This window comes from Mesoplodon mirus, assembly GCF_964341445.2.
Source record: "Mesoplodon mirus genome assembly, chromosome: 13".
Taxonomy (NCBI): Eukaryota; Metazoa; Chordata; class Mammalia; order Artiodactyla; family Ziphiidae; genus Mesoplodon; species Mesoplodon mirus.
Window position 1 is genome coordinate 72,239,040 of NC_138989.1, and position 15,860 is coordinate 72,254,899.

Sequence of the window (15,860 nt, forward strand, 5' to 3'; positions counted from 1 at the left end):
ATTTTTTTTATAGCAGATGGTGGGATTTTTCTCCTTAGCTAATTTTAGAATGTTTTAGAAGTACATTAAGACATCAGTGTGTTTTTATTTGTTGAAACTTATGCATTTAACATTATGCATCAGAATTTCAGAAGTTCTTTTAAAGATTCTTATTCAATAAAATATCCTATCCATAATCAAGAGTAAAATTATTTTTCTTACCACTATATTTGTAGGTAATAAACTAGTTCTTTACACTGTACTTAGGAAATTAAAAATTATTTAGAACATGCATTATAAATGATATCTACCTAATTATTTTATAAAATATTATTTAATATTTTTCAATACATATTTTTTCTTGTATTCTATTTTAGAACTCAGTATTGATATTTATAGAAGCGTGTGTGTGTGTGTTAGATATGTAACATTTCCTAGTCTTATTATTAGTATCCTTGATCTCTGGTTTCAAAGTGGATTCAGATTTTTAAAAAATCATCCACTTTTCTTCTTTACACTTTAGCATCAAATCAGCCAATATTTAATGCTCACTTTATAAATCAACTTTAGGTAGAGATCTGAACTGTTTGATATGATTATAGGTTGGTCTCAAGGCTCTTTAAGGAAAAATAATAAATTATTTTATCAGGTAACCTTAAAAATAGTCCCCGAAACTATGGCATTAAAAAACAATTCAGAAATAAGTAAGCTTTTAAATTGGGACCATTGAAGTGAATGGTGCAAGAGTAAAGTTATTGCCTATGTTTTAAATATCTCTTAGTCATTAGATAAGATGAAATTAGGCTAAAATATTATTGTAACACTGGTTTTAGGGGACAAAGCTATCAGGTGTTTCAGCAGACATGACTTAACCTAGCATATATTCAAATATTTAATAACAATAAATGCTATAGCAAAGATATGTCAACATTTTCTCCTCTGCAGATTGTATGATATCGCTTTGGTTTCTTTGTTATTGTTGCTGGAGGCTTCTGCCTATGCTGTGCGTGTGTGTGCGTGTGCTGAAAAACACCCATGCTTGAATAAGGATTAATCGCATGATCATAGTTCTGTCACTTTGCTTGGGTTTTCACTTGAGACAATTTTATCTGCTACTCTTTATGTGATTGTCACAGGTTCACTTTCAGTGATGAGCAAGCAATCCAATAATTTTTTCCTCTTTTTGCATTTCTGTAATATTTTAAGTCAGGTTCCTTATTTAGTATCTGAAATGGCTAAATCTGTGTTTTCTTCAACACAGAAAACGTAAGGTTAGAATAGGCTTAGTACTTGCAATGAAAATGTCAAATATATCTGTCTTATTAGCTTCTAAATAAAGTGTGTGTATATGTGTTTTACATTTACCATTGGGTTTTACTAGCAAATTTGAGACCATTTCATTTGTATATACCTTATGATTTAGCTTTTCTGCTGGCCTTTTTCAAGTAAGTGTTTAAGTTATTGCCTTAAGTACAGAGGCTTTATTTTCTCCCAAGCATATTGCATAAAATGGGTACTTCACGAATATCTGTTGAACTGAATTTAATCTTCCTCCATGATAATGCAAAAATGAGTTTGTGAGCACACATTTCAGATGTTCTTTAATAAAGGTGGCAGGGCAAATATACTAACATTCCCGTTGAAGAATTTCCAGGGTCAGATGGCCTGTCCTTGAAGTTGTTAGGAATGTAAGATGATTTGAATGAGTGAGTGTGCTGTAGATGGGTGTATCTTATGATTAAGCCAAGAGGCCCTTGGAGTTTGGTAGATGTTTTTGTTCATTTTCCATTAGCTAATCGTAGTGTAACATACTAGATACCACACATATCAGTGATCAACTCTGTCATCTTCATGTATGTAGCTAAAGTGTTACCCTCACAACTTTGCTGGATATCTGTATTTTGTGGTAATGAGACTTTATTACTGTGAAGTCAGTAAAATCCATTGTCAGGCATTACAGGTCGTATGCAGGAGTTGGTGATGTTAGAAATTATAGTTGACCTACGGGACGTGGGGATGAGACATTTTCTCTCCTTTCCTTCAGTCTCCCTCTGTTCTCTTCTCATCTGCTTTCATTGTTGTCTTCCTTCTTTCTTTCTTTTTCCCCTCTCTTTTTCTGACTGTGCATTGCTATTAGATACAGTTTTTGCCCCAGTGACACCATCAGTAGGACCAAGAGGCTGATAAGAGGAGTTGCACACAGTCACACCCAGATACCGTGGTTCCAGACACTAGATAACCTTTCAGTTGTCTGAGCATACAGGCTGTCTGCTGGCACACCTCCCAGAAAGAGGTGGACACCTGGGGTGATCCTGGGGTGCTGAAAGGGGCACACATGTGGTTGACGTCAGAGGAGGGAGCTTAAAAGCCAACCTTGTGTCCTCACTCTGGCCTTTGTTTCTTCAAGCTACTCTTGCTGCTTCAATAATTTCCTTATCAAACGTGTCTAATTTTTTTACTCTTTGGTAGTAATGGTTTCTTTTTCTCCTAAAAAACTTTTGTAGAATTTTTACTGGAAAGACAGTATTTACTAAAGGACTGTGTTTACCGAATGTTGTTTTTATTCCCTCAGACCTAGTGTCATGTCTGTCTACCTAATATTTTACCCTTTGCTGTGACATAACCAACCCTAATGCCTAGCATAGTACCTAGGTCATAGCAACAGATTAGTATGTGGCAGCTATCATTGTTATTAATAATTTTTATATTAACAGTATATTAGATATAATATATTTATTATAAATATATAATTTAATGTATCTTTCAGTCCAGTTAGTGTCGGCAGGTACAAATCATTAAGCATAGTGTTTTTTGTTTTAATAAATCTTTATTGGAGTCCAGTTGCTTCACAATACTATGTTAGTTTCTGTTGTACAACAAAGTGAATCAGCCACATGCATACATATGTCCCCATATCCCCTCCCTCTTGAGCCTACCTCCCACCCTCCCTATCCCACCCCTCTAGGTCATCGCAAAGCACCGACCTGATCTCCCTGTGCTATGCAGCTGCTTCCCACTAGCTATCTATTTTACATTTGGTAGTGTATATACGTCGATGCTACTCTCACTTCACCCCAGCTTCCCCCTCCCACGCCGTGTCCTCAAGTCCATTCTCTATGTCTCCATCTTTATCTCTGCCCTGCAACTAGGTTCATCAGTACCTTTTTTTTGTTTGTTTTTTCTTTTAGATTCCATATATATGCGTTAACATACGGTATTTGTTTTTCTCTTTCTGTCTTACTTCACTTTGTATGATAGACTCTAGGTCCATCCACCTCACTACAAATAACTCAATTTCATTTCTTTTTATGGCTGAGTAATATTCCATTGTATTCATGTGCCATATCTTCTTTATCCATTCATCTGTTGATGGACGTTTAGGTTGGTTCCATGTCCTGGCTATTGTAAATAGTGCTGCAGGGAACATTATGGTGCATGTCTCTTTTTGAATTATGGTTTTCTCAGGGTATATGCCCAGTAGTAGGATTGCTGGGTTACATGGTAGTTCTATTTTTAGTTTTTTAAGGAACCTCCATACTGTTTTCCACAGTGGTTGTATCAATTTATATTCCCACCAACAGTGCAGGAGGGTTCCCTTTTCATCACACCCTTTCCAGCATTTATTGTTTCTAGCTTTTTTGATAATGGCCATTCTGACCTGCGTGAGGTGATACCTCACTGTAGTTTTGATTTGCATTTCTCTAATAATTAGTGATGTTGAGCATCTTTTCATGTGCCTCTTGGCCATCTGTATGCCTTCCTTGTGAAATGTCTATTTAGGTCTTCTGCCCATTTTTTAACTGGATTGTTTGTTTTTTTGATATTGAGCTCCATGAGCTGTTTGTATATTTTGGAGATTAATCCTTTGTCTGTTGTTTCATTTGCAAATATTTTCTCCCATCTGAGGGCTCTCTCTTTGTCTTGTTAATGGTTTCTTTTGCTGTGCAAAAGCTTTTAAGTTTAATTAAGTTCAATTTTTTAATATTTGTTTTTATTTCCATTATCTAGGAGGTGGGTCAAAAAAGATCTTGCTGTGGTTTATGTCAAGGAGTGTTTTTCCTATGTTTTCCTCTAAGAGTTTTGTAGTGTCTGGTCTTAACATTTAAGTCTTTAATCCATTTGGAGTTTATGTTTGTGTATGGTGTTAGGGAGTGTTCTAATTTCATTCTTTTACATGTAGCTGTCCAGTTTTCCCAGCACCACTTATTGAAGAGGCTGTCTTTTCTCCACTGTATGTTCTTGCCTCCTTTGTTGTAAATTAGGTGCCCATACGTGCGTGGGTTTACCTCTGGGCATTCTATCCTCTACCATTGATCTATATTTCTGTTTTTGTGCCTGTACCATACTGTCTTGATTACTGTAGCTTTGTAGTATAGTTTGAAGTCAGGGAGCCTGATTCTTCCAGCTCCGTTTTTCTGTCTCAAGATTGCTTTGGCTATTCAGGGTCTTTTGTGTTTCCATGAAAATTGTAAAATTTTTTGTTCTAATTCTGTTTAGAATGCCATTGGTAGTTTGATGGGGATTGCATTGAATCTGTAGATTGCTTTGGGTAGTATAGTCATTTTCACAGTATTGATTCTTCCAATCCGAAAACATTGTATATTTCTACATCTGTTTATGTCATTTTTGATTTCTTTCTTCAGTGTTTTATAGTTTTCTTAGTACAAGTCTGTCGCCTCCTTAGGTAGGTTTATTCCTAGGGATTTTATTCTTTTTGTTGCAATGGTAAATGGGATTGTTTCCTTAATTTCTGTTTCTGATCTTTCATTGTTAGTGTATAGGAATGCCAGAGATTTCTGTGCATTAATTTTGTATCCTGCAACCTTATCAAATTCATTGATTCGTTCTAGTATTTTTCTGGTAGCATCTTTAGGACTTTCTAGGTATAGTATCATGTCATCTGCAAATAGTAACAGTTTTACTTCTTCTTTTCCAATTTGTATTCCTTTTATTTATTTTTCTTCTCTGATTGCCATGGCTAGGACTTCCAAAACTATGCCGAATAAGAGTGGCGAGAGTAGACATCCTTGTCTTGTTCCTGATCTTAGTGGAAATGGTTTCAGTTTTTCACCATTGAGTATGATGTTTGTTGTGGGTTTGTCATATATGGCCTTTATTATGTTGAGGTAGGTTCCCTCTGTGCCCATTTTCTGGAGAGTTTTTATCATAAATGGGTGTTGAATTTTGTCAAAAGCTTCTTCTGCATCTATTGAGATGATCATATGGTTTTTTTTTCTTAATTTGTTAATGTGATATACCACATTGATTGATTTGTGTATATTGAAGAATCCTTGCATCCCTGGGTTAAATCCCTCTTGATCATGGTGTATGATCCTTTTAATGTGCTGTTGGATTCTGTTTGCTAGTATTTTGTTCAGGATTTTTGCATCTATGTTCATCAGTGATATTGGTCTATAATTTTCTTTTTTTGTGATATCTTTTTTATTTTTGGTATCAGGGTGATGGTGACTTCATAGAATGAATTTGGGAATGTTTCTCCCTCTGCAAATTTTTGGAAGTTTGAGAAGGATCGGTGTTAGCTCTTCTCTATGTTTGATAGAATTCCCCTGTGAAGCCATCTGGTCCTGGACTTTTGTTTGTTGGAAGTTTTTGAATTATGGTTTCAATTTCATTACTTGTGATAGGTCTGTTTATATTTTCGAATTCTTCTTGGTTTAGTCTTGGAAAAATTGAACCTGTCCAAGAATTTGTCCATTTCTTCGTGGTTGTCCATTTTATTGGCATATAGTTGTTTGTAGTAATCTCTTATAAACCTTTGTATTTCTTCAGTGTCAGTGGTGATTTTCTCCTTTTTCATTTCTAATTTTATTGATTTGCATCCTCTCCCTTTTTTTCTTGATGAGTCTGGCTAAACGTTTATCAATTTTGCTTATATTCTCAAAGAACCAGCTTTTACTTTTATTGATCTTTGCAGTTGTTTTCTTCATTTCTATTTCATTTATTTCTGCTCTGATCTTTATGATTTCTTTCCTTCTATTGACTTGGGGTTTTCTTTGTTCTTCTTTGTCAAGTTGTTTTAAGTGTAAGGTTAGATTGTTTATTTGAGATTTTTCTTGTTTCTCGAGGTGAGATTGAATTGCTATAAACTTCCCTCTTAGAACTGCTTTTCCTGTGTCCCATACATTTTGGGTTGTCATGTTTTTGTTGTCATTTGTTTCTATGTATTTTTTAATTCCTTCTTTGATTTTTTCAGTGATCTCTTGGTTATTTAGTAGCTCACTGTTTAGACTCCATGTATTTGTGTTTTTTACAGTTTTTTTCCTCTAGTTGATTTCCAATCTGATAGCGTTGTGGTCAGAAAAGATGTTTGATGTGATTTCAGTTTTCTTAAATTTTCCAAGGCTTGATTTGTGACCCAAGATGTGATCTATCCTGGAAAATGGTCTGTGTGCACTTGAGAAGAAAGTGTATTCTGCCACTTTTGGGTGGAATGTTCTATAAATATCAATTAAATCTATCTGGTCTATTGTGTCATGTAGAACTTGTGTTTCCTTATATATTTTCTGTTTGGATGATCTGTCCATTGTTGTAAGTGGGGTGTTAAAGTCCCCTTCTATTATTGTGTTACTGTCAATTTCTCCTTTCATGGTTGTTAGCATTTGCCTTATGTATTGAGGTGCTCCTGTGTTGGGTGCATAAACATTTATAATTGTTATATCTTCTTCTTGGATTGATCCTTTGAACACTATGTAGTGTCCCTCCTTATCTCTTGTAACAGTCTTTATTTTAAAGTCTATTTTATCTGATATGAATATTGCTACTCCAGCTTTCTTTTGATTTCCATTTGCATGGAATATCTTGTTCCAAACCTTCACTTTCAGTCTGTATGTGTCCCTAGGTCTGAAGTGGGTCTCTTGTAGACAGCACATATATGGGTCTTGTTTTTGTATCCATTGAGCCAGTCTGTGTCTTTTGGTTGGGGTATTTAATCCATTTACATTTAAGGTTATTATCGATATGTATGTTCCTATTACCATTTTCTTAATTGTTTTGGGTTTGTTTTTGTAGGTCTTTTTCTTCTCTTCTGTTTCCTGCCTAGAGAAATTTCTTTAGCATTTGTTGTAAAGCTGGTTTGATGGTGCTGAATTCTCTTAGCTTTTGCTCGTCTGGAAAGCTTTTGATTTTTCCATCAAATCTGAATGAGATCCTTGCTGGGTAGAGTAATCTTGGTTGTAGGTTTTTCTCTTTCATCACTTTAAGTATATCCTGCCCCTCCCTTCTGGTCTGCAGAGTTTCTGCTGAAAAATAAGCTGATAACCTTATGGGAATTCCTTTATATGTTATTTTTTGTTTTTCCCTTGCTGCTTTTAATATTTTTTCTTTGAATTTAATTTTTATTAGTTTGATTAATATGTGTCTTGGTGTGTTTTTCTTAGGGTTTATCCTGTATAGGACTCTCTGTGCTTCCTGGACTTGGTTGACTATTTCCTTTCCCATGTTAGGGAAGTTTTCCACTATAATCTCTTCAAATATTTTCTCAGTCCCTTTCTTTTTCTCTTCTTCTTCTGGGACCCCTATAATTCAAATGTTGGTGTGTTTACTGTTGTCCCAGAGGTCTCTGAGATTGTCTTCAATTCTTTTCATTCTTTTTTATTTATTCTGCTCCTTGGCAGTTGGCAGTTATTTCCACCGTTTTGTCTTCCAGCTCACTTATTTGTTCTTCTGCCTCAGTTATTCTGTTATTGATTCCTTCTAGTGTTTTTTTCATTTCAGTTATTGTGTTGTTCATCTCTGTTTGTTTGTTCTTTAGTTCTTCTAGATCTTTGTTAAACATTTCTTGTATTTTCTCAGTCCCTGCCTCCACTCTATTTCTGAGATTCAGTATCATCTTTACTGTCATTACTCTGAATTCTTTTTCAGGTAGATTGCCTATTTCCTTTTCATTTATTTGGTCTTGTAGGTTTTTACCTTGCTCCTTCATCTGTGATGTATTTTTTTGCTGTCTCATTGTTTTTTTATTTTTAAAATTTTTTTTACTGAGTGGGATTGTGTTCCTGTCTTACTCATTGTTTGGCCTGAGGTTTCTGACACTGGAGTTTGTAGGCTGTTGGATAGAGCTGGGTCTTGATGCAGAGGTGATGACCTCCGTGAGACCTCACTCCAATGAATATTCCCTGGGGTCTGAGGTTCTCTGTTAGTCCAGTGGTTCGGACTTGGAACTCCCACTGCAGGAGCTTTGGCCTGACCCCCAGCTCGTGAACCAAGATGCTGTAAGCTGTGTGGGGTGGCAAAAAGAAAAAAAAAAAGAACAATAACAAAGTAAAAAATAAAATTAGACTACGAAACTAACAGATACATTAGAAAGAATATAAAAATAAAAATGTAGATGAATCAACAACCAGAAGGTATATTGGTGCCACAATAGTTAAAAAGAGGAGGAAAAAGAAAAAAAAGAAAAAAAATGTTTTTAAGAAAGGGGGGAAATGCCTTGGCTGTGGAGGGTGGGGCGTAAGCAAGGGTGAGGTTTGGTGGTGGGCGGGGCCTATGCTCAGGAGCCACAGGGCTGGAAAAGACCCTGGGGGCTGTTGGGGGTGGGGCTTAGGCTCAAGGAACAGAAGGGGCCCAGGCGTGCCCCCAACCCCTGGTCTCAGGGTGTGGGGGGACCTCACCTGGGAGCCCACCAGGCTTCCTGGGCTGGAGTGGGCAAGGTAAATGCCCTCCACTCCTCTCCCACTCCTCCCAGAGGGCCCCTCCCCCTGCCTCTGCTGATCTCCCTTGCCTACCTCCTGTGCCCCAAAGGACCCACGTGGCCTGGGTGGGACCTTGGAGGGCAGGGGACCAGCCTGGGAGCTCAGCAGGCTCCCTGTGCCAAGGTGGGTGGGGCAAACACCCTCTGCTCCTCTCCCACTCCTCCTGAGGGCCCCTCCCACCTGCCTCTCCTGATTTCCCCAGCCCCAGGGGCGCCAATCCTGTCTGGTCTCTTCTTCTCCTCCCCACTCAGTCCCCCATGTCCTACCAGTTCACTTGGGGGTTCCTCCCATCTCCTTGGGCATCAGAGTCCTCCACCAGCGGCCGGCAGGTGCCCTAGTTGTGGGGAGATGCTAACTTGGCATCTTCCCACACTGCTATCTTCTAAACATAGTGTTTGACATTACACATTTAGTGTTTGAAAAAGGAAATACTAAGCATGGTGGTGGGAGAAATAAAACAGTAGCATATGCATCCTTCAACCCATCCCATCTTCTACATTTTCCGTACTATTGCATACTTTTATCTTCCCTCATCTCGATGGCTTCTGTTTCCTCCAGGTTTATATTCATTATCCTGATCTTGCTTCTTTTCAGCCAACATTGCTGGTGGATAAATAGTTATAAAATTACATTTGACCATGTTACTCCCCTTATTAAAGCCTTTAGATAGGAGCTCTCTTACTTTATTGTATAAAGCCATCTAGGGTTTCATTAGGCAGATTCTGATTCATTCCAAGAGACATTGATTCAGGTCTGATATCAGGCCCAGGAACCTGTACTTTAACAAGCATCCCTGGTGTTCTGAGAGAAGCACTGTTTTAACGGCTCCTAAGCCTGCAAGAGAAAGTTCAAAAGCCTTAGTGTGGACATCTGTGCTCTCAGTGAACCATGCCTTGCATTCTTTGTCTTGGTCATCAACCTGAACACCCATCCTGTGATGTTTCCTGCCTTTATCCTTTTTCACATCCTGCTATCTTTCTGCCCTTGCATACCTCAAGTTATCCCTTTGGTGAGGTTCTCCCTGATCACCCAAGGTGGAGTTGGTACTTTCTCTTTCTCTGTTGTTTTTCTTTTTTTTTTTTGGTTGCATTGGGTCTTCGTTGCCGTGCACAGGCTTTCTCTTGTTGTGGTGAGCAAGGGCTACTCTTCGTTGTGGTGCGCAGGCTTTTCATTATGGTGGCTTCTCATTGCAGAGCACAGGCTCTAGGCGTGTGGGCTTCAGTAGTTGTGGCATGCAGGCTCAGTAGTTGTGGCACACGGGCTTAGTTGCTCCGCGGCATGTGGGATCTTCCCAGACCAGGGCTCGAGCCTGTGTCCCCTGCATTGGCAGGCGTATTCTTAACCACTGAGCTACCAGGGAAGTCCCTTTCTGTTGTGTTTCTTATTGTACCTTCCAACTGCCCTTTATTTGTAGCACCATTCATCCTACATAGTAATGTCATTATTCGTTAGTTTTGAGTTGCATGACTAGAAAATCATCTTATTTATCTTTGTATCCTTAGTGCCTTGCACAAACATAGGTAAATGTGGAATGAATGAGTTAAACAGAGGAATGAAATTCAGAAAGTCTTGATTATTTTTTTTACTTCATATTTTGTGTAGTGTAAATTTATCATTACTGCTTATGCACCTTAGGTTCTTAAGCTATAGGATGGAAATAATATTTATTTTCTACCTTCCTTTAAACACCATTTATTCAATTCAGAGCAGAGGTTTATACAAAGGAAGCAGAATTAGTGATAATTCTGGAAATAATTTTTGAAGGGTTAATTATGATATTTATCTGTCAGTGGTAGTAGATTAAAGTGTTCATAAATATTTCTTAAACTAGTTTAAAGCATAAACTGTAGATGTTCTAAGTAGAACATGTTCTCTATTGAGGGAAAAGAATTTATGGAGAGGGAGAGACTGAAGGTAAAGTAAAAAAGGAGGAATTTGATGGTGCAGCAACTTAAAAGGATGAGTAGCTGTGATTAATGCATTATTCTTTCAGGTGAAACAGTAGTATTACATTCTCAGAGATAGAATTTGCATATAAGTTATTGAAACAATTTTTAATCTGTTCTATGAGTAAAAAGAGTCCCTGCTTCAATAATTAACTTTCATTTTCTTTTTTTAAAAAAGATTGACAGTTTTATAATTGTTTCAGCGTAAAGTTCTTCTAATTGTTTAAGTTCATATCTTTTATATGCTGTTGATTGGCAAAGTTAGTGTGTTACTTTTAATGATATAGATACCTAAAAAGACAGCTTAATAAGCATTTAAATCCCTTTGATTATTTATTGTTCATTAATGAATGCATGAAATTAAATACTTTGAATTATAGCCATCTTTTAAAAATATTTGTTGCAGGGAAATTTACCTAAATATTCTCATAACTCCCTGATGGTTCAAGCAATAAAGACAAACCTAACAGACCCGGACATACACGTGCTTTTCTTTGATGTGGAAGCGTTGATTATTCAACTCCTGACTGAAGAAGCCTCTAGGCCGAATACTGCGCTTATTTCCCCAGAGAATCTGCAAAAAGCATCTGGCGCTTCAGACAAAGGGGGCTCTTTTCTAACTGGAAAACGAGCAGCAGTTCTCTTCCAACAAGTGAAAGAAACTATCAAAGAGAACATAAAGGAACATCTCCTTGATGATGAAGAGGAGGATGAGGAGATAATGAGACAGAGGCGGGAAGAAAGTGATCCCGAATACCGGGCCAGCAAATCTAAGCCACTGACCCTGTTAGAATATAATCTGACTATGGACACCGCAAAATTGTTCATGTCCTGCCTTCATGCCTGGGGTTTGAACGATGTTCTGGATGAAGTCTGTCTTGATCGCCTTGGAATGCTGAAACCCCACTGCACAGTATCGTTCGGCCTCTTATCAAGAGGGGGTCATATGTCACTGATGCTTCCTGGTTATAATCAGGCTGCTTGTAAACTATCACACGGGAAAGCAGAAGTGGGAAGGAAGCTGCTGGCAACGGAGGGAGTAGGAAAGGGAACTTACGGAGTGTCCCGGGCCGTCACCACACAACATCTCCTGTCTATCATATCTTTGGCAAATACCTTAATGAGTATGACCAATGCAACTTTTATTGGTGATCATATGAAGAAGGGCCCTACCAGGTGTGACCATGATAGTTTGATTTTATTCTTATGTTTCAAAAAAAAAAAGAAACCTGTTTTATTTTTGTCACTTATTACCTTTTTTTTGGGAGGGGACGCTCTATACACCTTGGCATTTTTGTGTCATCTCATTGTTTCCCCTTTAAATTTTAAATACAACATGCATGACTTAAAATATAATCAAATTGTACAGTTTTATCTATACTTAGACATACTTAGTAGCTATTTAAAAAAAACTTAGAATGAGGGAGGAGGTCAGAGTTCAGCTTTAACAAATGATAGACTAGCTCTTCAGTAAATATAATCTTAGATTGTATCTATTTACAGTTTGCACTAACATTTAATTCAAATTGTATATTTGGTTAAAATGTGTGACCCACGTGATGAATGGTAAGTGTTCAGTGGCTGGCTTCAGCATTTTGTGAGAAGTATAGTCAGAATTTCTCAATGGGAAAAGAGGAAACAACTTTTTAAAGTGCAGGAGAGTATTCTTTTAATATTTCTACATATTTAACCCGAGTTGCTATTTCTCATTTTCCAGAAGTCACAAAGACAACTTTTTAAACTCTGGTTTTATTATACTTTATTGAGAGCCGACCACATTTAGGACTTTTTAAAATCTAACATACTAAAGTAGCACTTACCTAGTGTCTGGCTCTGTTGTAAGCACTTTACAGATGTTATCTCCTTAATGCCCTTACCCCTATAAGGTAGGTACTTTTATTATCCTTTTGTTACAGATGATAGAGCTGAGACACAGAGAGGTGAAGTAACTTGCCCAAGGTCACACAAGTAGTAAATGGTAGGGCCGGAATTCAAAAGGGGACAGTCTGCCTGTGGAGTGGAAGATTTCTTAATGCCTTATTTTTTTTTCAGATTTTAGGGCTGAATATTTTGAAACTCAGTATATTGTTCCATAAGTTCATTTGGACCAATGATGTGGGGTGGGCTGAAATATCAGCATGCTAATACTGAAGAATGAAGGGTTAATTATGATATTTATCTGTCAGTGGTAGTAGATTAAAGTGTTCATAAATATTTCTTAAACTAGTTTAAAGCATAAACTGTAGATGTAAAATTTTTACTTCCTATTTGTTAATCATTTAATTTTCTGTATTAAAATCTGAAACAGAAAATGTTAATAGGTACAAAACAAAAAAACCCTATCTTTTTGGAACAGCAAATTGAAAATGTTCTGTTATGTGTTTCTTTTGCAATTCATTTGGAACTAGAAAGCTTAATATTTTAAATGGCTCTGGAATTATGAAACTATGAATGTGTATATATACATGTATTTTCTTCTTCTTTTTAAAGGCCACCTAGACCAGGCACCCCAGACCTTTCTAAGGCAAGGGGTTCTCCTCCAACTTCCAGTAATATTGTGCAAGGACAGATTAAACAAGGTAAAATTAAATCTTATTAAGTAATTGACATGACATTTCAGCTCTAGAAACTGAGGAGGCATAGCTAATGTATAATCATAACATTTTGTTTGTCTCAGATTGTTAAATAGAGAAAAGTTGTTATATTCCAGATGTAAATATGGATAATTAAGATGTTAGTTAAAAATAAATCAGATTTATTTAGAAATTGATAAATGAGCGTATTTCACATAATTTTATTGTACTGTCTTTGGCCTAATTTTTATGCATTAGGGGCACCTTAACTTGACAACGCTAGTGCCTTAATGTGTGTATCTTGAGTCTATAAGTTATGTCTATTTTTTCAACTACATTTAGAAATGTTTAAATTCATATTTCCATACTATAGCTATTCTTGTGTCATTTGCCAGTAGTTCATGCATTGTAATCCATAGTGGAAATAGTTTCTTTTTATTTAGTCATTATATACTTTAACTTTTTGTTCACAGCTTTTGTTTTGTTAGGGGATAGAAGAAAGATTGAGTTTTTCTTCCTTTATTTTCTTTTACACTCATTTTAAGACTGACAAGTGAGCTAATCAGAGTTCAGCGGGGAGTCACTTCTGCTTAGAGAGCTTTCCTTTGGGCTAAGTTGAAGGTTCTGCTTGTAAATGGTGACATTGTAGGATGTTCTTTTTTCAAAAAATTTCTTTAAGGTTTTAAAGAGTCAGTGAACAGTTCCGCAAGATTTTTTTGGTGAACAATAGGCCTCCAACTTCATGCCTACAACTTCCCTCTTTCCTAGAACAGGTCCTCTGCACTCTTAGCTGACTGTTTGTCCTTACTTTAATATCCTTAAATGGTATGCTTGGTTTTTAGTTTCAGGTGCTGTGTCGTAGCTTCTCATTATGGAAGATAAGCTCCCCCCACTCTCTATGCCACTCCTATCCTTCATTTCCAGCCCCATGTGGTCACCCCTCTTATTCCCCTGTCCTCTCATCAAGCCTTTATACTCATTTTATAATAGTCTATATGAAAATATATAAAAGTTTTAATTAGATAACTTTATACTTGTGTATGTGTGAAATACACACAGAAAAGTGCACAAAACAAATATGCAGCTCAGTGATTTTTACAAGCTAAACACCCATGTAACTATATCCCCGGACAAGACATAGAACATTGCCAGTACTCCTGAAGCCTCCTACATGTTCCCTCCCAATCAGTATACCTTCCTCTTCCAAAGGTAACTACTATCTTGACTTTTAGGAAATCATTTCCTTGCTTTCCCTTATGGTTGTACCACCTAAGTTTAAATCCCTAAACACCGTGGTTTAGTTTTGCCTGTGTTTTGAATTTTATATGCGTTCAGTTAGTCATGGAGTATGTATTCTTTTGTGTTTGGCCACTTTGTGAGATTTATCAGTGTTGTTGCACGTGACTATAGTTTGTTCATTTTCATTGTTCATTTTATTGCTGTATACTATTCTGATGAATGAATAGACCACAATTTTTTCATCCATTTCTTGGTCAATAGACATTTGGATTATTTCCAGTGTTTCATTTTCATAAATAATTCTGCTATGAACATTCTTGTATTTGAATCTTAGAGTATATTATAAGCTTTTCTGTTGTGTATGTAACCAAAAGTGGAATTTCTGCATATATTTATCTTCAGCTTTAATTGTGGATAATGTTAACATGTTTTCCTAAGTGAGAGACATATACATCCATCAAACTGGCTAAGGGGAAAAAGATGGAAATTGTTGTGTTAGCTGGGATATAGATCAGTGAGACCTCTCATATATAGCTGGTAAGATATCCTAGCCAACACTTAATACTTTCCATGTTTTTCACTTTAGCCATTTTGGTATGGCTAGTATATCTGACATATCAGTATTTTCATTCCTGATTAATATTTTTGTGTCCTATTTAAGAAATTACCCTGATATTTCTACTCTGAAATGAGGATATTCTTCTTTATTTTCTTTTGGAAGCTTTCTTATTTTACCTTTCTCATTTAGATCTATAATCTGCCTAGACCTTAATTTTGTGTATTATGTGAAGCAGGGATCCTGATTTGATTTTACTTCCATATACCAAATTGGTACAGCATGATTTATTAAAGAGATGATTCTTTCCCCACTGCTTTGTAGTGCCATTTTTGTCATAAATATAATGTCCTTATATATGGTAGTCTATTTCTGAGCTGTTTGAGCACTTTGATTTGTTTGTGTATCATTGTGCCTTAATTACTGTGGCTCTGTAATAAGACTTGATATTTAATAGATCAAGTCTTCCCACCTGTTTTTCTTAAAGAATGTCTTGACTATTCTTGTCCTTTTGAATTTCAGTATAAACTTTAGAACTGTTTTATTATTATCACAAGTGCCTATTGTGATTTTAACTTTGATTTTATTGAATTTGTGTATCACTTTGGGGAGAATTATTATCTTAATGGGGTTCACTCATTTAATCCATCAACTTGATATATCTCTACATTTATTTAGGTCTTATTTAGCTATCATAACTCTGTATAGTTTTCTATGTAGAGGTCTTATATTTCTTTTGTTAGATTTATTCCTAGATATTAGATTTTTAAAATACTCTATTTAATATCTAATTGATATTAAATTTCTTCATTTTCTGTGCCCCTGATATAGAAATGCAGTTGACTTTTGTATATTG

General features: G+C 36.4%; 1 protein-coding gene across 7 annotated transcripts in view; it reads left to right on the forward strand.

Annotated features, from left to right (window-relative positions):
• The window catches only part of WDR7 (WD repeat domain 7), a 361,510-nt gene that overhangs the window by 85,113 nt on the left and 260,537 nt on the right, over positions 1 to 15,860 (forward strand). For all 7 annotated transcript variants that reach the window (XM_082641443.1, XM_082641445.1, XM_082641444.1 and 4 more), the window contains 2 exons: positions 11,043 to 11,812; positions 13,127 to 13,215. In XM_082641443.1, coding sequence (XP_082497569.1) covers positions 11,043 to 11,812; positions 13,127 to 13,215 — 859 coding nt within the window. The remainder of the gene's footprint in view (positions 1 to 11,042; positions 11,813 to 13,126; positions 13,216 to 15,860) is intronic.